At 43.0% G+C, this 23,050-nt stretch overlaps 1 protein-coding gene across 1 annotated transcript in view; it reads right to left on the minus strand.

Annotated features, from left to right (window-relative positions):
- DNAH14 (dynein axonemal heavy chain 14) overlaps positions 1–23,050 on the minus strand; it is a 923,784-nt gene that overhangs the window by 451,949 nt on the left and 448,785 nt on the right. Inside the window, exons 43-47 of the mRNA XM_069236199.1 lie at positions 22,048–22,277; positions 20,035–20,151; positions 17,496–17,654; positions 14,535–14,667; positions 3,249–3,328 (exon numbers count right to left, since the gene is read on the minus strand). Of these exons, the coding sequence (XP_069092300.1) occupies positions 3,249–3,328; positions 14,535–14,667; positions 17,496–17,654; positions 20,035–20,151; positions 22,048–22,277 (719 nt within the window). The remainder of the gene's footprint in view (positions 1–3,248; positions 3,329–14,534; positions 14,668–17,495; positions 17,655–20,034; positions 20,152–22,047; positions 22,278–23,050) is intronic.

Genomic DNA, 23,050 nt, shown 5'->3' on the forward strand with positions numbered 1-23,050 from the left:
TGAAGGCCGTATAGCCCTTTATTTGCCATGTGTACCTTCTCCGATCCTACCCCTCTCCCCTGCGGCCTGTTATATCCATAGGAAGGAAACCCCTGCAACTTCTATCTTCCACTCCAACTCAAGCTGAGGTTTGTGGCACGTATGTACATTTAACCTTTCTTCTTACAAGATCACAAACTTTTTTAGTCCAAATCCAGCAAAGAGGAACTAGAATCATTGGTCCTTCCTTGAATGCTGCTGGAATGGTGCAAGTGGAGTCGTTGGCAGCTGGTGATCCCTCTGGTGTGGTCTCAAAAGTGGCACTTGAGACCTTAATTTTTCTGCTTTGCCATTTCCTGATCTCATGAGGATTTCAGAGCTCCCTTGAATGTTTTCCATATTTGCAAGTGTATGCATAGCTATTGGCACTAACGTGAGTGAAAAATGTCAGCATAAAAATCTACTTGAATAAATGTCTTAATCTGCGTTGACTTTTTTTTCTTTATAAATGTTATGGTTTCCGGATTGATTTTCAGCGTCCTTGCCAGCATGACAAGGAATATAATTATCACCATTCATTGATATACACAACTATACCTCATCCTTTTAAAACTTTCTATTATTATCAGAGGTGGAGACTCTGATACACTTGTTAAAGTGGTGGGCTCTCCACTAGTGTCTCTGAAAAATCACTTGGTGGCCTGATGAAATGTGATTTCTTCCTGAAGTCCTTAACTCATCCTTCGTCTCTTTGTTTGTGTTTTGATGTACGCCTATAATTCTGGATGTTGTAGTGCCTTGATTGTTTTGTTTGCAATCTAGTCTTTCCTGTGGAGGTCAGCGATGTTCTATCATTTCCTTGATTTTCCTCTTGTTAGTTACACCTCAGTCAGTGACCTCAACTTGCTGACACTCCTTTCCCCAGCGCGGTAACTTCTTTGGATACATTCATACTTGACTAATTGACAACAGCTTACATATTGCTAATTAATGTTGTAATTGTAATGTTGTTGGAGACCCCTCTTCATATTGGTGGCTCGGCCTCTGTCGGATATTGCTCTTTGTTTTTGAAGTCATCTTAGGAGCCCATTGATTTTCCTGTTAGAGTTCCCTGATTGCAAAAGGACTGGAATCTGAAATCTTACTGAACTTTAAACTCTATACTTATCATGCCTCCCTTTCTTGTTTGCTACAATTGATTTTCACACACAGTGGATGACCTACATTGCTGTCTTTCTTGTGACGTCAGAGTACACAGTGAGGAGTTATGAATTCTATCTAACTTTTATGGAGTGGGATGTGCACCTCAAGCTTTGTAAGTTTCCCTCACTCTTCTGCTTAGGATCTTGGATTTTAATTCCAATTCTCTTACTTGTTAGGAAATTAACCTTTTTCTCTCAGGACAGTATTAACAACAATTCTGCATCATAAAGGTTACAGTGGTCAAAGACAGCAGTAATTTCTTAGCAGCACAGCATTGCAGCCACTGGTATTAATGAGACTGAGATATCGAGCATAGGGACCACTGAAGTCCTTTGCTGGCTACTTTTCTGGGTACAAAGGCCATCTCCTCTGGTGTCTTGCTGTTAGTGGAGGCCTCTACAGCTTTCAGTAGGAATGAGACTCAATGCAAATGCCAGCTTCGGGCTCTATCAACCTTTTTTCAAACCAGGAGCGCACCCAAAATAAGCACTGACCAGCTCCTCTACTGAAGAATCGCCTAGGTGCCCACTCCACATTCTGTTACTCGTCTGTGCCGATCCAGCCACTGCGCATGCCACCTGTGTAATTCACCGACCATGAAGGTACTACTCAAATCCTGTAGTGCCAGTATAGGTTCAGATCCTTCAGGGTCAATGCTATTCTTGTTTGACAATAATGTTTTATTAGGGGAAAAAATGACATACAGTCATGGAATATTATCTACAGGGTTTGGATTTACAAAACACCTCTTATATTTAATAAGTACCAGAGTATGACAACCTCAAGGTAGGAGAAGGATAGACAAAGGGGGGGCTGGGCATTCAGAACAAGCAAAATGAGGTGATGTGGGAAAGGTTCGGAAACAGTGCTGAGGACTGAGTCCCATATATCTCATAAGGTTACCATGTCATGAGTTTCAAATCAAACAGTGGGTGGTGTGCTAGGTCGTACAATGTGGGTTAAATCATACATGTGTAGCGGGCTCCTTGTGCCAGAGCACTAGATATGGAGGCAACTCTAGACTTAATGAGAAGTAGGACAAGCTGTCAAAGATGTAACAGCAACAGCTGTCGCCCGTGTACTGCAGAGGAGTCAGGAAAGAAGGTTATGAGGAATTTTTCCCAATGCAAAATGTAAGTGGGTCATGCATCTTGTCCAGTCTGGGTAGTGGTGCTCGATCAGAATGCTTGCATGGGAGGGTCTGGGAGGATACTTTGAAGATCCAGTGATTAATTTGGGGGCTTGAGGCTCCCCAGTAACTTAGGTGGATGGGTAACCATGCTCCATTCAGACAGATGCTGTTATATTCACTTTACCGCTGTGTCGCCCTGTTGAAGAAAACCACCAAATTTTATCAAAAGGTCATATCTTGTCATTGATTTAATATATGACGCTTTGGTGGGCAATCCTTACCAGTTCTGTCAACTATTTATTTACTATTGAGATCATTGGTTGCCTCTAATAAAGTATGCAGAACTTGGCTGCCATCAGTGAAGTACCTATGCATCTCTGTAAACAAGGTGCCAAGCTCAGTACATTTTCAACATCATGAAATAGGACCAGGTGTACTGATGGTGGATGAATGAATGTTCTTGCATAGATTATTTGGTCCCATAAAGGCTGCCAGAAAGTATTCAGGCAATTACAGTGCCAAATATAGGGGGTAAGTCAAATCTATGTGTGCCACACCTCCAGCAGGCATCACTAGGGAGGAGGCCTGCTCTGTGTCGCCGTCCGGGGACCAATACAAGAAGAGCAAAGTTTGAAAATGTAAGACTTTATCCTCTCCTCCCTTATAACCTTGCCATGAGTGAAGGAACTGCTATTATTAGCACCATCAATCTAGTTTCCTGTCCACTCATATGGGAAGATGACAGTAATTTTTGAATGGAGATGCTGATTATACTAGCTAATAGGGAGCAAAAGACTGCATAACTTTAGAAAATATAGGAACCAAATCAGCACCAGGCTCAGTAGACTTATATAGGCTTTCTATTAGCATTTTTGGGGAGCTCTTCATGTCTATTAAATCAATGTGATTGGTCCTCTGAAATTGAAAGCCATACCTGTATCTCCAGTGTGTGGTCTGATCATGCTGTCATCACCTGTTAGGTTAACTGCTAAGGAGCTGAGACTTTGTAGCAGGCTGTGAAAACAATGCAAAAATAATATGAACATTAATTCAAATAATTATTGATATATTCTCTAAATAGCTTTTATGTAGATATGATTCACCTCAGACTCTCTCTTCATTAGAATGATTTTACTTTTGTGTTTTTCTTGTTTTGCCTCCCCTTCATTAATTTTACGTTACCTTCCTTTTTGAAGATATGACTGTAAAATGTTTTGCACCCTGCTCTCCCCTATCAGGTATTGTGTTTTGGAACGCTATACATTTTGCTGTCTCTTTATTAGTTTTGACAGATGTTATACAAGTTTATCGTTTGTCATTTGGCATTGTCTTCACTCAATGGGTACACTAAACATACCACAGCCACATCTGTATTAGAAATGTTATATTCACAAAAATATGATAAATAATAAAATTATTGATGGACAGTTAGAGTAACCTTGTTTTGGGCACCAATTTGATCATAACTGGAGGACGTCCAGATTTTGCTTTTTTTCGAAAAAGCAGTTGGAAAGCAATATAGCCATTTATCTAAACCAAAATTTTTTTTAAAAACTCAATTTCAATGTAGACTCCATTTCAATCAGATATGAAAATTCATCTAGATAAACACAAGGACACAGATAGATGATGGTGGCCTCATTAAAATATTGACTAGCTGTACGGAAATGCCTCCCTTGGCATGGTTACCCCCTAACTTTTTGCCTTTTGTTGATGCTAGTTATGATTGAAAGTGTGCTAGGATCCTGCTATCCAGGCCCCAGCACCAGTGTTCTTTCCCTAAACTGTACCTTTGTTCCCACAATGGGCACAGCCCTGGCACACAGATAAGTCCCTTGTAACTGGTACCCCTGGTACCAAGGGCCCTGTGGCCAGGGAAGGTCTCTAAGGGCAGCAGCATGTATTATACCACCCTAGGGACCACCCCCACTCAGCACATGCACACTGCCTCACAGCTTGTGTGTGCTGGGGGGAGAAAATGATTAAGTCGACATGGCAGTCCCCTCAGGGTGCCATGCCCACATCCCACTGCCTGTGGCACAGGTAAATCACCCCTCTAGCAGGCCTTACAGCCCTAAGGCAGGGTGCACGATACCACAGGTGAGGGCATAAGTGAATGAGCACTATGCTCCTACAGTGTCTAAGCTAAACCTTAGACATTGTAAGTGCAGGGTAGCCATAAAGAGTATATGGTCTGGGAGTCTGTCAATTATGAACTCAACAGGCTATACTGTCCAATGGCTATACTGAAATCTGGGAAGTTTGGTATCAAACTTCTCACCACAATAAATCCACGCTGATGCCAGTGAGGGATTTATTGAAAAATGCACACAGAGGGCATCTTAGAGATGCCCCCTGCATACCAGTCCAAACACCAGTGTTAGGCTGACCAGTTTCTGCCAGCCTTCCACAACCAGACAGGTTTCTGGCCACAAGGGGTGAGTGCCTTTGTCACTCTGTGGCCAGGAACATAGCCTGCACTGGGTGGAGGTGCTTCTCACCTCCCCCTGCATGATCTGTAACACCTGGTGGTGAGCCTCAAAGGCTCATGCCTGTTGTTACAGCACCCCAGGGCATCCCAGCTAGTGGAGATGCCTGCCCCTCCGGACACAGCCCCTACTTTTGGCAGAAAGTCCGGAGGAGATAATGAGAAAAACAAGGAGGAGTCACCCACCAGTCAGGACAGCCCCTAAGGTGTCCTGAGCTGAGGTGACCCCTGCCTTAAGAAATCCTCTGTCTTGTGTTGGAGGATTCCCCTAATAGGAATAGGGATGTGCCCCCCACTGTGAGGAGGCACAAAGAGGGTGTAGCCACCCTCCAGGACAGTAGCCATTGGCTACTGCCCCCCAGACCTAAACACACCCCTAAATTGAGTATTTAGGGGCGACCCTGAACCCAGGAAATCAGATTCCTGCAACCTACAACAACAAGAAGGACTGCTGATCTGAAAGCCCCGCAGAGACGACAACTGACTTGGCCCCAGCCCTACCGGCCTGTCTCCAGACTCAAAGAACCTGCACAGTGACGCATCCAGCGGGACCAGCAACCTCTGAGGACCCAGAGGACTGACCTGCACCTAAAGGACCAAGAACCTCCCGAGGACAGCTTGCAATGCGAATGGTCATCGGCTCCATTGTTAGATTGCATTACAGCGGGTGAAGATGAAACTGAAGCAGAACAATGTAGAAAGGAGAGAGACAGACAGACAACCATGCAAGAGAAGTAGAAAATAATGGTAACTGCAACAGCCAGAGGCATCCAGGAAGGAGGGTGGACGCATGCGAAACTGCAGCACTGCATACCACAAACAGATGCTTACAGCGTAAGTAACATTTTCTGTTTGAGGCATGCATGTGTGACTGTAGATACACATGCTGTGCATAGACTGGAAAGCAGTCCTCCCCCAAGCGGTGGCTAGCTTGTGGATGTTGCAGAAGGCTGAAAGAGGGTACGTAGCACAGTATCACCAACATTTGCTTGCTGGCGGGCTAATACATCTGCAAAATGGTGCTTAGTGAAAGTGTGTGGTGTAGACCAAGTAGCTGCTTTGCACATGCTCGTTATTGAGATGTTTCCAAGGAAGGTGAAAGATGACCCATTATTTCTGGTAGAATGGGCCCTAGGAGGAGCAGGCAAAACTCTTTTAGTGTTTGTGTAACAGGTTTAGATACATTTAACTATCCACCTGGCTATGCCCGACTTAGATTAGACCTTCCCTTTATGTGGTTCAGAAAAAGAAACAGGCAAATGTAGGGTTTTTCGAATGAATTTGTTCAGTCTACATAGTACATCAAGGCTTGTTTGACGTCTAAGGTATGAAGAGCTCTTTCTGCAACTGAGTCAGGCTGTGAAAAGAAAACTAGGCATTCTATAGACTGGTTAAGGTTCCAGAGAGAGCAGGACGACTGAGTAGGTTAAGAGGCAGCATGTTCCCATTGACGAATGTGTGACTACAACAGCGTACCCCCACCTCTTCCCATGTAGCATTTATAATTCCCCAGAAAAGACTCAAGATCTATTAAGGTCATGTTGGAGGTGATTAGTATCTCACCTTGTCTACATGAGAAGAGCAGTGCATGTTTGGAACTGGGGCAGTAGGTTTGTTTTGTCCTGATGAAAGCCCAGGACCCCAGTGGCCGTTGTTAAAGGGCTGAAACATGTCGACTAGGAGTTAAGGTAATAGAAGCATTATACCCTTACTCCTCTTCCTTGAAAGTTATTTTTAATCATAACAAAATAACCGTTAATAAAGGGATACTGAGGTATTTTTATCGTTTTAGGTTCCACAGCTAGAAAAAATATTCAAAGGGCTCCCTACAATATGGTCAAGTCCATCTTGGTTTTTAGGGACAAGAATGAGACCAGATGATGAAGCATGCCACTTCTAGGGTGGGTGACGGTCTACCAAAAAAATAAGGATTTTTCCTTTTTTTCTTTTACGTCACTAGTAAGGCTTCTTTTGAGTAGTGATTTTTGTACACTATGCAGGGGATATTTCTTTGTGATTGTTGGAAAGGAGAGACCACCTTAGAGAGAAAGTTAGGGTTGGAGAAAAGGACATAGCTATCTGTATGAACCTGAAAGAAAGATTCTTCAAAAGATAAAGCCTGGAGCTCATTAACACACCTTAGTGATGCAATAGGTACTTTCCAAGAAAGAAATTGTAAAGGACATGACAGAAGGGGCTCAAATGGGAGCCCATAAGTCTTGTGAGGAAATATTAAGATTCAACACCTGGGCCAGAGGTACCCGGGAAGGCATGACTCTTTTAAGCCCCTCCATAAAACTTTAATGACGGTAATCCTGAAAAGAGACAGTGCAGCCGAATGGAGGTGAAGCTAGACCACATGTTTTAAGTTGCAGAAGGTAACATACAATGTTCTGAACTGTGGACGCCAGGAGATCAATGTGGTTTGAGAGGCAGTAACAGACAAACCTTTCCACTTAGCAGCATAGCAGGCACAAGTAGTGGGCCTTCAAGCTTCCTTAATAATTTTCATGCATTCTGGAGGTAGATTGAGATAACCACATTGTAAGACTTCAGGAGCTAGATATTAAGGTTGAGATTCTTGGGGTCAGGTTGCCTGATTTCTCCATGATTCTGCATAAGAAGGCCCAGCCTGAATGGGAGCCTCCTGACCAGAACCACTGAAAGTTCTTAGAGATTGGTAAACCAAGGTTGTCTGGCCCAAATGGAGGCCACTAGGATGAGGGTGAGGGAGGTCTGCCGTAACTTCTGAACCACAAATTGAGCAAGTGGAAGAGGTGGAAAAGTGTTGGTATATATCTCTGACCAATTCATCCATAGTGGATTGCCCAAGGCTTTGAGGGCTTGATGGACAGCTAACTGCTCCAGATAGTTAATGTGGAGACCCTTGTGAAGGGACCCCACTGGTTTTCGACAGTCATTTTTTGTGGATGCACCTCTACCCACTGAGAGATGGGTCTGTTGTGATGGTGATCTGCGGAACAAATTCAAGAAAGGGCCGACCCAGCAACAAGTTGTTGGTATTCCATCTCCTTTTGAGACCACTGATGCAATAAGCATTCTTGCAATGGGTGCATATGCAATCTTGTGTGGGGTACTATGGCGAAGCAGGAGGCCATCATGCCTAGGAGTGCATGACTGTTCGTACTGTGACCTGCTGATTTGGCTGAAAAAGAGGCAGCAACGCTTGGAAGGACTGGAGTCTTGCTGGGCTGGCATAGGCTTTACCAACCGCTGCATTGAGGATGGCTTCCAGATACGGTTGAATTTGAAGGTGCTGGAGATGGGACTTTACTGCATTGATAGTAAAGCCCAGTCTGTGTAGGTGGTCTACCGTGGCTTAGGTATGTGCACAGGCACTGCTGTTGCGATGTGCTCTCCATCAGCCAAACGTCCAGTTATGGGAAAACATGGATGCCCTGTCTTTGCAGGTGTGCAGCTAACACTAAAAGGCATTTGGCAAACACTTAGGGTGTGGTGGTGACCCTGAAGGGCAGCACTTTGAACTGGTAATGCTGACCACTTACCGCAAACCGGAGGTAGCGACAATGCACTGGATTAATCAGGATGTGGAAGTAGGTGTCTTTGAGGTCGAGTGCAGCCATGAAATCGCTTTGCTGTAGCAGAGGTAGGACATCCTGAAGAGTGAATATGTGCGAGTGTTCTGACAGGAAATACTCGTTCAGGGGCCTAGGGTCCAGAATGTGCCTGAGGGACCCGTCCTTTTTGGGAATGAGGAAGTAGAGGGAGTACACCCCTGAGCCCTGTAGTTGTTGTGGGACAGGCTCGATGGCCCCTTTGAAAAGGAGCACTTGGACCTCTCCACGGAAGACCCGCTGGTGTGCTGGGGAGAGGACGGGTCTGCAGGGTAGTACTTTGCGTGGTGTGGCAATAAGCTCTAGGCAGTAACCATGTTGAATGATGTCTAACTCCCACTGGTCTGAGGTGACATATTTTAAGGAAAAAAAGTCCCACGTGACCGGTATTCCTTCCACTATGTATCAAAAATGCTATCGGTTTTGATCCCTCCTCAGACACAAATGTCTTAAACCAATCAATTCAGGAAAATCAATTTATTTACTTAATCATTTTATCCAAAAATATAAATGACATAAATACTGCAAAATATTTCTCACATAATTTTTCATAATCTTATCAATTTATAATATCAATATTTACAAACTATCTGTACAACAATGAACATATTAAAAAAAAAAACCTGCAACACAAAATACATAAAAATACGAGATGAAAGAAACAATTTACAGAGCTCCCCAGTTGTTCACTCACTCTTACTCCAATTCAACAACATTCTTTCTCATCCTAACCATTTATTTCCCATTCCAGCCTTTCCCAACATACAAAACACCAAACAACAGAGAAACAGTGTTGGTTTTCATCCGCTGCACTGTTATGTGCTGCACTCCTCAGAGAAAACTGTCAACACACATTTTGGTGTAAGAACAAATTACTCGTCCAAACACCTTCTTCAGGACCACACAATATTGGAATTACTGCATAGTGATGACATACTGGAGCAAAATCTCTTTCATCCTTTACCAGTTTGCACATGTAGACATGAGATTGAATACGCACCGTCTACATATCAGGACACTCTAGCCTTTCAGAGCGGTCCAACTTTTATAATATAATTGTCTTCATATGCCGAGAAGAGTAAAGATAAACACAAACTTTCCTAGATGAAGTGGTATAGATGCTTGAGCCTTAAGGCAGGAAACAAATGAATACAACCGGTCTACCTAATCAGAACAGCCAACGGACTGGACTAGATGAATCTGGGACCCAAATGTTCATGTCCTCTCAAATCTGGTTAACTCCTGTCACGCTTCCAGACGTAGTCTTGTGCTTCTATTGAGTGAGGTAGTATTTTGGGTGGTGTGGCAATAAGCTCCAGGCAGTAACCATGTTGAATAATGTCTAACACCCACTGGTCTGAGGTGACATATTGCCAGGTGGGGAAGAACATCTGAAACCATCTCCCAATAGCTGTTGTGTAATCTGGGGAAGGGGTGGCAAGACATTGTTTGGCTGGAGCGTTCCTCTGGGGAAGACCTTTGGCACTATTTCCGTGATAGACACCCCTGAAGCAGCCCCTTGTAGAAGTTGGTTGGGTAGGCTGGTGCTGGAAGGACATGTAGGCTCCTGGGGAGATGGTATTGGAACCTTTGCGATTCATGAAGCAGTAAATGGACCTCCATGAGGAAGGTTTCAATTGCCGTCTTCATGCCTTTCTTGATTTTCTCCACCATTTCATCATCCTGAGGGCCAAACAGATGTTACCCGCTGAAGGGCAGGTTGAGGGGATGCTGTTGAACATCCGGATTGAAGCCAGAGATACAAAGCCAGACATGTCTGCAGAGGAGAACACTTTAATTAATGCACTGAGCAGCGGTGCCACATGCATTTAGGGCACACCGGATGGTTGCCTTCTGCAGCCAACTTGCGTCCCCTTTTATGCTGCTCCTCCCTGTGGGCCTGGTCTAGAGAGCAAACCAATGGAACTGGCTATGTGCCAGTGGTTGGCAGACTGGGTACGACATGTTTACCAGCTGCATCTATACTTTTACTCTCGTTGTCCAGCAGAGGAGCATTGATGGTGCCCTGAGCATTTGCTTGCATAGCAGCGGTATGAACCACTAAGGAATGCGGTAGGAGTTGACCCCTAAATTAGATGGGGTATAAAGGGGAGCCTTGAACTTTTTGCCAACTCAAGAGGTAATAACCTGGGCCTTGACCAGTTCCCTGAAGGTGTGCCAGGAGCATCCCCTTGAACATTGGTAAATACTGCATGGAGAGATGAGCCGAGGAAAGAGTCTCAAAGAGGAAGTCCTCTTCGATAGGCTCTTTATGCCAGTGGCGGTTTCTCCAAGGGGGCATCAAGGTGTTGACCCCTGTATTTGTTGCCCCCTGACCCATAAAAATGTATTTAGAAGATTTATATTCCCCGCTGCTGTGCTTTTATTTCAGCTGCAGGCCGAGTGCACATTGCAGGCAGCAGGCTTTCACTTCATGAGTGGGTGGGGCACCATAATGGACAGCACAGGAAGACTGTCTGGGTATGAAGATGTGGCTATGATCCCCTTCTCACTAACGTTGTGCTGGTAGGAGAGGCATTATGTGCGCATGTCAGGTTGGATGGGTGTCTTCCTATGACCAACCCGACATGCGCACATAATGCCTCTCCTACCAGCACAATGTTAGTGAGCAGGGGATCATAGCCGCATTCTTCCCAGTCTCCTGGGGAGCGTTTAGTTTGCCTGCTCCAGCCAATCCTGATGCTGCTCTTATGCTGTTTGCTGCTATAAACATCAAGAGAGCATAATGTAGATTGGCTCCAGAGGTGAGGAGCAGGGAGGTTTGGTTTACAGAAGGATATGGCCATTCACAGTATGGCTTAATTATGAAGCCGTGCAGTGATTGGTCATTTTCTAACCCTTGCTGCCAGTCAGTCTTCTGTTCCTGCCTCATCATGACCAGCCCTGGAAGCAGCAAAGCCGCGGGTGTGGAGCACCGCGTCTGCACCTAAGTAGCTTATAATTTTGGAGCTTTCCACTCCATTTCATCTGGTCTTGACCTCAAGTGACACACAAAGTTACTTAAGTGCTGCCTAATGCTTCTTTTCAGTGATTCTCTGAGCTGGAGTTACGTTGCAAATCCAATTAGCGATTAATTAAAAGTTCTGGCGTCAGGTCAACATTCTGCGATTTTGGGCCAATCACTTAATCTCCGCAAGTGCTGTACCTGTGTAATTATTAAATATTGTGTATTTCTTCCATTGTTGCAGTGCTCATGTTAGAGAGGGCACATTATTCTTACTTAGATTGTTATCTTTGGATTTATTTCTGGGCCAGTAACACCATGCATAAATTACCCTGACCTGTATAACCCTAACTTCCTGTTAAGTGCTGCGCTTCGTTAGATACCGGTGCCTGTACATATATAAAAAGATACAAAGCATACGTGAGGCAGCCGTCGTGTTTTTTCCTCACAACACAGGACTGAGGCTAGTGGACACACACGGGAGCGCTCACTTAATCTGACTAAATGTGTCACCTGACGTGTAAAGCAGCGCTTCGACGCGCTAAAAGACAAAGGAACACTTTAGACGAGCGAACGCTTCACGAAGCAAGTGGTGGATGGAGGAAGATTACGGTTGGTCTCTAGTTACATATTTATTTGACGCGGATGGTGCTGCCGATACGCTCACGGTGCGCTTAGCTTTGAGCAGGGCCAACTCACGGAGGCCTCGGTTTTGTTATCACGTCTCCTCTCTTCATTTTACCAAAAATGTGCAGCTGGCGACTTCAGCGTTATTTATTGTTTCTAAACGCATCAATTGCATCTCTCTCGCGCTCTTTTTTGCTGCAGAAGGCGCAGCGGTATAGTGCGCGCGCGCTTTCATTCCTGCACGAGGGAGACTTTCCTTTTTAGCTGAACGAGTGGATTATTTCTGTGACGTTATTCACTCTCTGCTTCTCCTCCGGGCCATTTAGCTTCCCTTTGCGCTATAATAAAACTGTAAAATAAAAGATGTACACACTACAGTAGAGCGCGCTAAGCGTATATTTAGATAGCCAACACGCGATTTACCTTTCCAACGTAATTTGCAATGTCCTGGTGCAGAGCAACACTTCAATTTATGTAAATAAAAACTATGGGATTAACGTCAGGGAGGTGTGCTTCTTTGGACTATCTTGAGTCTTTGCGACAGGAATGTCAGACTTTTATTTTATAATGGCTTCCTTGTTGAAAGACCTTTCGTATAGTTTAACGCTGGATTATGTGTTTCTTTTAATTCCATTATGCCCCCTCCCCAATGCCCAAGTCGTACATTGTTTTAGCTGATAACGACTGCAAAAACAGGCGGTCTCTAGCTATATTAAGGTAAACTGTGACAGAATCTTGCTAAAACCGAAAAGAATGCCATCAGTGGTAGCAACTGACCCTCTATTGCCATTTGTATTAAAAATAAACAAAATGCATCTACAGCAGAGAGGTTCAAAATGTTGATCCAATCTAACAACGTTAAAAGACATACCAAGGCAGTTCTGTAGAAGTCAACAGAACCGCAATTAAGGCAGGGTGTTTTTGTGTTGTTCTCAAAAAATGCTTATTTCCTTGTTATGTCCTGTTAACAAATTTATTTATTGCTTCCATGTTCTCGCTTTAATGAAAAATTACCATTGTCAGAATTTGTGCAGCGCTGCGTGATTGATGGTAATGTACCGTAATCTAACTGTAGGCCGATTTCGCTCTGTGGCTGGTGTGACGTGCTCCTCTCTGTTGGTAGGGGTTACTTATCACAGATGCATTAATGCCCGGGCGATTCTTAGCAAGGAAACTTGTAATTGTGAGTGGCTGTTGTTTTCTCAAATTTACTCTAAAATTCACCATTGCCACTCCTTTTTTCAAAACTTTCTTGGGGGGAGAAGCCTTCTAAACCCCCATTTTATCAATCGGGCTCGCTCGCTTTTCTCGTTTGTGATATAACTCTCATCCACAACTTTTACGCCCCACCGCTTTGAAATAGCACCAACTGTCCCTGCTTTATGCATGTGCACATTGTGGTAAGCAGTAGCCCTACCTAAAAAGTCATGGTGACAAATTAAAAAAGAACAGACGATGGACGGAATGCTGAACAATGTCAAACATTCACCCCCAGTCACAGATCTGGGCCTAAATCAATTGGTTTTTTGCTCACCACACCATTCCAGTTTGAACCCAGCCATATGCAAATAAGTCTTGACCCTGCTCCCCATGGACACAGTCCAGCCCGAACTGCCAGGCCAGGTACTCCCTCGACTGGAAAAAAGCATTCTGGGACCGGTTTTGGGGTATCAACCCTCATTAGCCAGGCTAGCTTGAATCCTGTGGCAAAACAAACACAGGCCACAAGTCTGGGCATACCCTTCCCAGTTAGGGTGACAAATGCAAAAATACCAGATGATGGATGGAATGCTGAACAATGTCAAACATTTACCCCAGTCATAGATCTTTATCTGGGCCTAAATCCATTGTTTTTTTGCTTGCCACAGTTTGGACCAAGCCATATGCAAATCAGTCTTGATCACACTCCACATGGGAACAGCTAGCCCAAACTGCCAGGCCAGGTCTGCCCTGGACCAGAAACAAGCATCCTGAGGCTTGTTTTAGGGTACTTTGCACGACACTAAGGGCAATATTGAAAGAGCATTTGTTCCATCACTGGTGACGCACAGTGACAGTGGAATGAGTGGAAGCAAAAAAGAGATCCCAAGGGGAAAGGCTCCATCAGGGGCCGATGTTGAAAGACAAATTGTCCCAGACAGTATCTAGAAGTGTCAACCCAATACGAGAAAACAGGAGAGATGCAATCGAAGACAATACAGAAGGAGAAAGAGTAACCACAAGGTCTGAAAAGATCACTTCAACTGTGTTAATCTGGAGCACTGAAGTACACGCCCAAACCCGATGGCGGAAAAAAAGCAATCTAACAATGGAGCTGATGACCATGCACATCGCAAGTGGAGTCGCAGTATCTTGTGAATCAAGAGTAATTCTTCAAAGAAAAACAACTTGCACACATCTGAGCCCAACATTGATGCCAAGAGTATACACAACAGGTGAATCTACAGCCAACATGCCTCAAATTTACATTTCCAGAAAACTAAAGTCATAAAAATAAAAGAAATGTACTGTAGCTCTGATTAAAAAACAGCTGGCAAAAACTACCTTGTTTTCTTGACCTCATTATGCAGGAAGACATCTCCCAAAATTGTTCCAGGTTTTATAAGTAGCTCGCCGGGCTTCTGTAGCCTTTTCAACATATTTTGAATTATAGTGGATTTTCCAACACCAGAATCCCCTAGAAACAATGAATAGATCATTTAAAGCAGAGAACAACATGCAAAAAAAGATTAAACACATTTTTCTCTACTTTGCAACATGCTTTGTTTTAAAATAGTACTAAACTCAGTTTGCACTTTGGCACTCATCTCCAGCAGGAAAGAAGTTCCTACAGTGCACTTCCAGGGAATGTTTCAGATTCCACCATTCGTGCCAGGGATGGTGCGGCGTCTACATCGTCAGTACCCTAAAAGAAGTGTTAGGGTCTGAAAATCAGCTTGGGTCATGACCACAAATCACCAATATATACTAAACTCACAGGCAATGTGGAGGCTCACATTACCTCGACAAGACACCAGGGGGGGCTCCTTTGTTCTAGCGGAGGAGCATCGCCTCCCTGCTCAGTCAGGCAGGCAGGAGCAAATAAAATTATTATAAGACAATGTAATTATTATTTTATTTGCCGCTGTCTATCTGACAGCTTGGAATGTAGGGTGCACAGGGCTGGGCCATAGGAAGGAGTGGTGGGCACTGTAAAGTCTGTTTGTCCGGCCGTCTAAGGCTGGCCAAACAGACATGTGCACTTACATTTCTCCAACCTGTCTGGGTTACACAGCCAGGCCGGAGAAATGGCACAGGATTCCTGTGCCTGAGCAGGCATCAGACCAGCCTGCTCAGGCCAATCCTGGCACTGCTCTCATGCTAGCTTTAGCATAAGAGCAGCATCTGGAATGGGAGCCTGTGGTGACTACTGGGAAGAGAGGAAGCGACCGGTTGCAGGATGTGGAGCAGCGCAGGATGGAGCAGAGGTGGCAGGTATGTTTTTATTCTTATTTTTGAACCACCCCGTCACCCCCCTCCAATACCCCACCACCCTTGATTGACTGCAAGACACCAACCTCTAAGCAAACTTAAACAAAAATCTTCTACAACAGAATAAAGTTCATGAAAGTTATGCTGAGCTTCTAGAACTTAAATGAAGTAAATCTGAGCGAGACGGCGCTAGTGCTGAGCCAAAGGGACAGGTGCGCGGGTAAGGAGTGCACACTCATTTACATACACCACATTTAGGATGCCCTTGATTTAAATGCACTCTTTATTTGGTGAATGGGATTCCACCGCTTTTTGACAGATGTCCCACATCAACCCAAATCAAAATCTAAATAAATACAACATTTCAATAAGGCCCTTAGTCTGAGTCCTGCGTATGTCAACACTGATTTTTTTTTTTAGTGGCAGAAATAACTTGGTTTGCAGAAGAAAATGAAATTAAGAAGAATGTGAAGTGCTTAATTTATGGGAAGGTATTTCCTCAGGAGGCCCCTGCAGCATTTACTCTCCCTTGAAGCACTGCCAAATGCCACTCCTGTAAATGAGACAATGTGGACTATTCCTGGCCAGCCACAGCTGTAGGGATGGCCTGCTGGTGCTGGCAATATTGTTTATATGTATTTTTCCATTCTGTATCATCTGCTGGTGTTTCAAAATAGACACCTTGTAGTGGACTGTCATAAGTATGTGCCGGTATAAAAATACACAAGTGCTGGTGTCGAGCACCGGCAGACACGGATACAAATAAGCATTACATAGTATTATGGTTTTTAAGTACCTCCTTGGCATATTGGAAGTGCCCAGACATACCTATGTTTCTCTGTCTCTTCTCTATGGTTTTTTCCAAACACTATTTAATTAATCTGATAAAAGGACTAAGGCCCATATTTAAGGAAAAGTGGCACATCAGCTATGCTGTGCCACTGTTCTTGCACCCCCTACCAGCACCTAACGACACCACGGTTGCGCCGTATTTATAATACGGCACAACATGGCTGTCATTAGCACAATGGCGGCAACATTGTTGACGCTACTGAGGCTCTTTGCTACACTAGTATCAAATATTTTGATGCTAGTGCAGCAAAGTGTAAAGAGGACTATAGGTTACTATGGGAGCGTCATTTTAACGCCCGCCGTGAGCAGAAGTTAAAATTGATGCTAAAATTGGCACAGGGAAATCGTTTAAATTTCCCTGCATCATTTTTGTGAGCCTCCTAGTGCCAGAACGCCCCCTTGCATACATTATTCCTGGCGCAGGCATAATGTGGTGCAAGGGGTTACAAAGTGGCACAATGCAGGCATTGCACCACTTTGTAAATATGGCGTGGCAGAAAAGCCACTTTATCACCGCCTTAGCATAAAAAAATGAAGCTATGGTGGTGCTAAGGTCTAGGCGCTAGGGGCTCTTAAACATGCCCCCAAATATGGCTAGATGGCGTTAACAGTTTTTATTATGATTACCTTTTGTTTTCTTTTAAATCACATATGTTGATTTAATGAAAAAAGTAATTAATCGAAAAAGGAGGAAGAGAATATCACCATCTGGTGAGATTGAGACATGTTGAGGCTGAATGATCTTAAAAAGAAATTCCTTTAAAAAACAACAAAATATGGCCCCATTATGAATTCTATGTAGTTTCCCATCCAGCTGCTTCCAGGACAATCAGAAAATACAAGAAATACAGGAATACCCCATCCTTGTTGTCCCCTTCATGGACATTTCACCAGGTCAAAGCTACAGAAATCTCCTGGTGAGAAGAGTTTAAACATGGGACTTTTTGTGGGAAAAGGGTGCGATATTCCTGATTCCTGCAGTAGTTCCCTTTTTTCTCTGTGAAATACTGGGGCAAAACTCAGATTCTTATGGCATTGACACATACCAAACGTACAGATACCTGTCATTTCTTGGGAAGGATTACCCATGTTCTATCCTTGTTGGACATTTAATCGGGAACCAAAACATTACAATCCAACAAAAAAGCCACACTCAACTCACAGAAAGAATACACTTCTTACCTATAATTAACACTGGATGCTTATTTGTCAGAAGAAGACTTGACAAAAAGGTGTACCGCACTGTGTCTATTGTGGGGATGAGATTCTGGAAAGAGGCCAGTTGTCTTTGATGATTGCCATTTTTCTTTGACATCAGGGATTCGGAAAATGATGTGCTCCCTAAATTAGAACAAAAGTAATTTTAGGATTATTTGACTCAAGAATAAGTGTGCTAAACTGTGATTTTAATCTGTCTTTACATTGGTACAGATGAGGACTTCAGCAATGAAGTTGTCAATGCCCCCAAACATACACAGACCGGTCCTGTGTTGCTTGTGTTCTGGTTCAGGGAGGACCTGGTTCGTCAGTTCTGGCTGAACTGCTCACATTGGAGCAGGGCCAAGATTGATTTGCATATAGCAGTGTCCAAACTGAAGTGGCATGGTGTGCAAAATAACAATGGATTGGGAAGCGGTGGGATTAATTACTAGTGGCGGTGATTAAGTCAAGCATTCCCTCCATTACCTTTTCGTAAACTTCGATGTGTCACCATTAGTGGGATGGGTATGCCCAGACAAGGGTCCTGTGCACACCATGTCACCGTAACCCAGATGGTGAGCCCATAACAAGAACAAAATCAGTCCTTGGTTGCTTGTGTTCTGGTTCAGGGAGGTTCTGGTTTGGCAGTTCAGGCTGGACTGCTCCCCCTGGAGTGGGGTCAAGAGTGATTTTCACATAGCTGGGTCAAAACTTTAGTGGCATGCTGTGCTTAGTAAAGATGGATTGGGATGCGGGCTGAGTAAATACCAGTGGCTGAAATTAATTCAAGCATTCCATCCATAACTTTTTTTGTATACCCCAACTGTACATAGGGCAAGCCATTAAATAATTTGCTAGGCACAAAAACGTCTGCAGGTCTTTAGGACCTCTTTGAGAATTATTTACCAGTAGCTGAAATTAATTCAAGCATTACATCCATAACTTTTTTGTATACCCCAAACTTACATAAGGCAAGCTAATAAATAATTTGCTAGCCACCAATATGTCTGCAGGTCTCTAGGAACCTTATGGAAATTATTCATTCAAAACATGATGGACTGGAGTGGAATTGAATATGACTGTAACATTTTTAGCCTCCATCTCCTTTGTATCATTCATAATGTTTGCATTTGTCAGGGTTTTAATACAAGGCTAAATCATGTACTGAGTATTTTATTAACTGATTTATATATTTTTGATCACTGTGGCAATCCCTGTCCAGAACATTTAGGAATAGCAGGGTTCCTGGGATATTTGGCAATAGTGGCATCCCTTACACTTGTACTGTCCCTGAACGTTGGGATGTTTTGTCCAAGTTGGAACTACAATTTCTTTACAAAAACCTACTTTGTAGTTACAAACTATACAACCCAGAAGAAAAGATGTGGCCTTGTAACTGGAGATATTGCTACCAACGTAATTCTGTCTAATAACATGATAGCAAACTTTTTGATCTATCTATCTATCTATCTATCTATCTATCTATCTATCTATCTATCTATCTATCTATCTATCTAATCATTTCATTTTATTTTATTTATTGGTTTTATATGGTGCTTCTGTCCCTTAAGTATAAATATGCTTTACAATGACCAGAGGAGAGCACACTATAGAGACTAACAACAGTAAACATCTAAACAGCAGAAGAAAAACTGCATGAATTATTTTCTGAAGTCAGTGGGAAGCAAGGTCCTTCAGGTAAATAGGGAAAAGCTTAGTTTTTAGTCATTTTCTGGCTGATAGGAGCATGGGGTTGTATTCTTATGTTCATCAGAAGGCAGATCAGAAGGCGGTGGCTGCCCCAGAGAAAATCTGGCTCAGTCATTAGAAAGTTTGTAATTAAGGTGTTTCCAGTAAAATAATATTTTAGCTCCTGAGATCTTTTTTGTAGCCTGAAGTACTAGGAACATTAAGTAGATAAGGTAGTCAGAAAGTTATATGGATTATAAACACACAAACTATGTACAAGACTCACTACAGAGAAGAAACACTATAATGTGACAAAACAGGGCTTTTTTTTAGCAGGAGAGTAACAAAAACATGGCCTGTGTGTGACAGTCTCTTGTAGTATAGCGCGTGCTGAAAATAGAGAAACAAATCAACATATGTAACACAACATTAATATACTTAAATTGGAGCAAAACAACTTTAGCAAATAAACTAGGCAAAAGTATCCTGTTAATTTCCTTAAAATTCACTGTTGTAAAGATGTGATTCAACGCTATGCTCCAGTTGCAATTTTTTACCTGTTGTTCTCAGTGTCATCAGAGAGTGGAATCTGGTCATCAGAGGTCATGACCCATTCCAGAGATGAGCCCTTCTTTGAGTATAATGGCCAAGGAATGACTGCAATCTAACTGGAAGAACATTCCGCTAGCCGTGGCCTGCCATTTACAGGCAATACTTTTTTGGTGCACTAAATGATGCCAAGTGATACATCTTTATTGGATTTCCTGATAAAGATGGCTTAACTTCTGTTGGTACCTCTTGTAGTCGATGGAAGAGATGATACTCAACATACCTTTCTCAATCAGAGACTGAGTAGAGGGAACTAACTCCTCCCATGGCACAAAATTTCCAGTTTGTAAATCCACGAAGTAGTCAAATATCGATTTGTCGCCTGTTGGCATGTGGATACCTAACAAAATTCAGAGAGAGAAGAGGGAGAAAGATATGTAAGTGTAATATATTCAGGCATATATCCATGTGTGTGCGTATAAAAAAACTGGGAACCCTCATTTTAGCAGCTGTGTCCTCCTATTGGTATGAGCTTTTATCACAAAAGCTGCAGATAATAACAAAGTAGCCATATTTCACCTCACTGAAATTTATATATAGGATGTTTTGATACTGTTGAGATATTGAATGTACAGTGCATAGGAAATAGGAAAGCTACTCATCTGAAGTACCTCATTTGAGGAAGTACATCAGTTACTCATCCAAATTACCTCACTTGAGGAGGTCTTTCACTACACTGTGGGAAGACTGGATACTGTCTATATCCGAAGCCAAGAAATTAGAGTAAGAAGGAAAGAAGGTGCAACTGTAGTTTGAAGAGGGGACCTGGCGATCCATTTTGGGGTTTAAAAATTGGCTAAGGGTTCAATACCTCAGAGGATTGGTACAGTTATTTAGAAACACCGCCTAAGACATATGTGGTTGCAGGAGTCACAAACACGGATATTGAACAACTGCGACCCACAGAGTGGACTGGTTAAGTGGCTTAGCCTTCGCTGATGGTGTTTTACTGTTGAAAGAATGTTTAAGAGTGGCCACTAAAAGGTACCCCTTGCTTCCAAGATCAACATGAGAATTTCAAGAGGGAACCAAGTTAACAGGAGGAGAAGTCTCTATTTTGTTTGAAATCTTCCCAGCCAGAGAGAAAAAACACACAGAGTGCCAACATCTAATGGAATTGAAGCTGTTAGTGATTGCAGAAGGTACTGCAATTTGTAGAGAAAATGATGCTAATTCACTATAAATATTTAAAATATTAAATATAACATGGAATTATGCAACCTGTGTGGACAGTGAGGGTATTAGAGTGAAAATAATATGTCATAAAGAGAAGAGCATGGCTTTGCCCATTCCCAGGTCCACAATAGGCGAATTGGAGGCACTTACCATAAATGAGAAAGCAACCGAGGCAGACCATGTTAGTATCACTTGGAGAGGTACCCCTCAAATTCATTTTTCCTGGCACATAGGAACTGTTAGGCAGAAATAAATTCAAGTTGCTGATCCTGATTTTGGTTGGTAATTGAAAATCCCTTTCTAGTTTCTACCCACAGTGGCATGCCCATGCTTAGCACATGGATGGAAAGGAGAACGTTTGGCACACCACGTGTCAAGTCCAAGGTCCGTTCTAAATAGAGTTAAGAAGATGGTGGGAGAGGAAGACCAGTGATAAATTATGTCAGACGACAACTGAGAAGGACAAATGATGAGGAAGGTGTGCAAGTGAGAAGAAAAGGGTATCAGTCGGGTTGGTGAAGGAAAGTGATGAGTGAGGATGAATAAAGTGAGGAGTCATGACGAGGACACATGCTGAGTGAGGAGGACAGGTAAAACCGAGATGTGAGAAGGGTAGATGAGAATGACGATTGAGGAGAACAAGTTAGGAAGAAGAATGATGTACCGAAACCCACACTATACGAAATTTGAAGAGGATCAGTAAGAACCAAGAGTGATGATATTCTAAATAAGATGCTGTAGACCTTCTTTGTTCCTATTCTTCAGCTGTCCTTTTCATGCTCAGCTGACATTGCCCTATTCTTCAATGCTCACATCTTTACACATCAAACCAGAAGACATGGTGGCAGCTAACAGCATGTCAATCATGCATAGAGAATACGTATTGGTGTTGCCTAAACATTGACAAAATATAGAACTTTTTACTCTCTGTTATGCTAACAATACAACATAAACATCAGACATGTTACTTGGAACAGTATCGATAATAGACACGTTCTGAATTTTAAGCATAGCACTAATTATTTCAAATTACAAATAGATGGAAAACAACAACACATACCAAGAGTCCGGTCCCCCTCAAACATATCATGAACAAAGGTGTTAAAGTCATAGGTCACGTTGAGAAGAGCTTCGTCTCTGGCCTTCAGGCCGATGAGCAAATCTCCTTCATGTTCATCCTCACGCTTTAGAACCCCTCCCACTGCCCAGGTAAAAGCAAACACATAGAGCTTTCCAAGGAGGGTGGTCAATTTTTCAGGATTATTTTCTAGAAACCACTTGGGCTCTTCCCTAGAATGAAAGAAAAATAGGGACTTATGCAGCCTGCAGAATATCATCAGCCCTAGTAAATGAGTGGTATAATTAGCATGATTAACAGGCAGGGAGAATATGCTTTCAAATGTTTGCAAATGTCACTCAATATTGTAATATTTTATTCTATTATTTTATTCTAAAACAAAGGTTACATTGCTAGCACATCAACCAGAATCAAATAAAGGTTCTTGACGTGATAAGTTAAAATGTACATTAGATGACAAATGTCAATAAGAAATGCAACCCTGATAGGAGATAGGTCAACAAATGAAGTTTGGTAGGGTGCCTTATACGAATTCTTGAGAACATCACTAATGTATGGTATGTGACCAAATTTACAGCAGACAAAACAAATGATTACTCTGCACACAGTGATGCAATAATGTCTGGTTCTGCATGGCTGGGTCTGAAAAAAATTCTGCAATGGAATGGGAACTCTACATTTGACAGGCCAGTTAATGCATTAAAGATGCTGTCCTTGAGGCATATGGGCTGCTGCCAATGATTATGCAGGGGCAGAGGTTCCACTGGCACACAATCAGAGGTGCAGTGGGAGAAGCCAATTCAGGAAATGGGTGTTCTGTGAAGTAGAGGAAGAGGAACTCATTATCTGCTGACTCAGTTTCAAGGAAAAAGCACCAATCCAGACTTTGGGCCTAATTACTAGTTTTGACTGCTGCACTTGTGGAGGTCCAACTGCTAGATTATGATCCTGGTGGTCGGACCGCCACCACCACCAGGATCATAGA

The sequence above is a fragment of the Pleurodeles waltl genome, chromosome 5, assembly GCF_031143425.1.
Source record: "Pleurodeles waltl isolate 20211129_DDA chromosome 5, aPleWal1.hap1.20221129, whole genome shotgun sequence".
Classification (NCBI taxonomy): Eukaryota; Metazoa; Chordata; class Amphibia; order Caudata; family Salamandridae; genus Pleurodeles; species Pleurodeles waltl.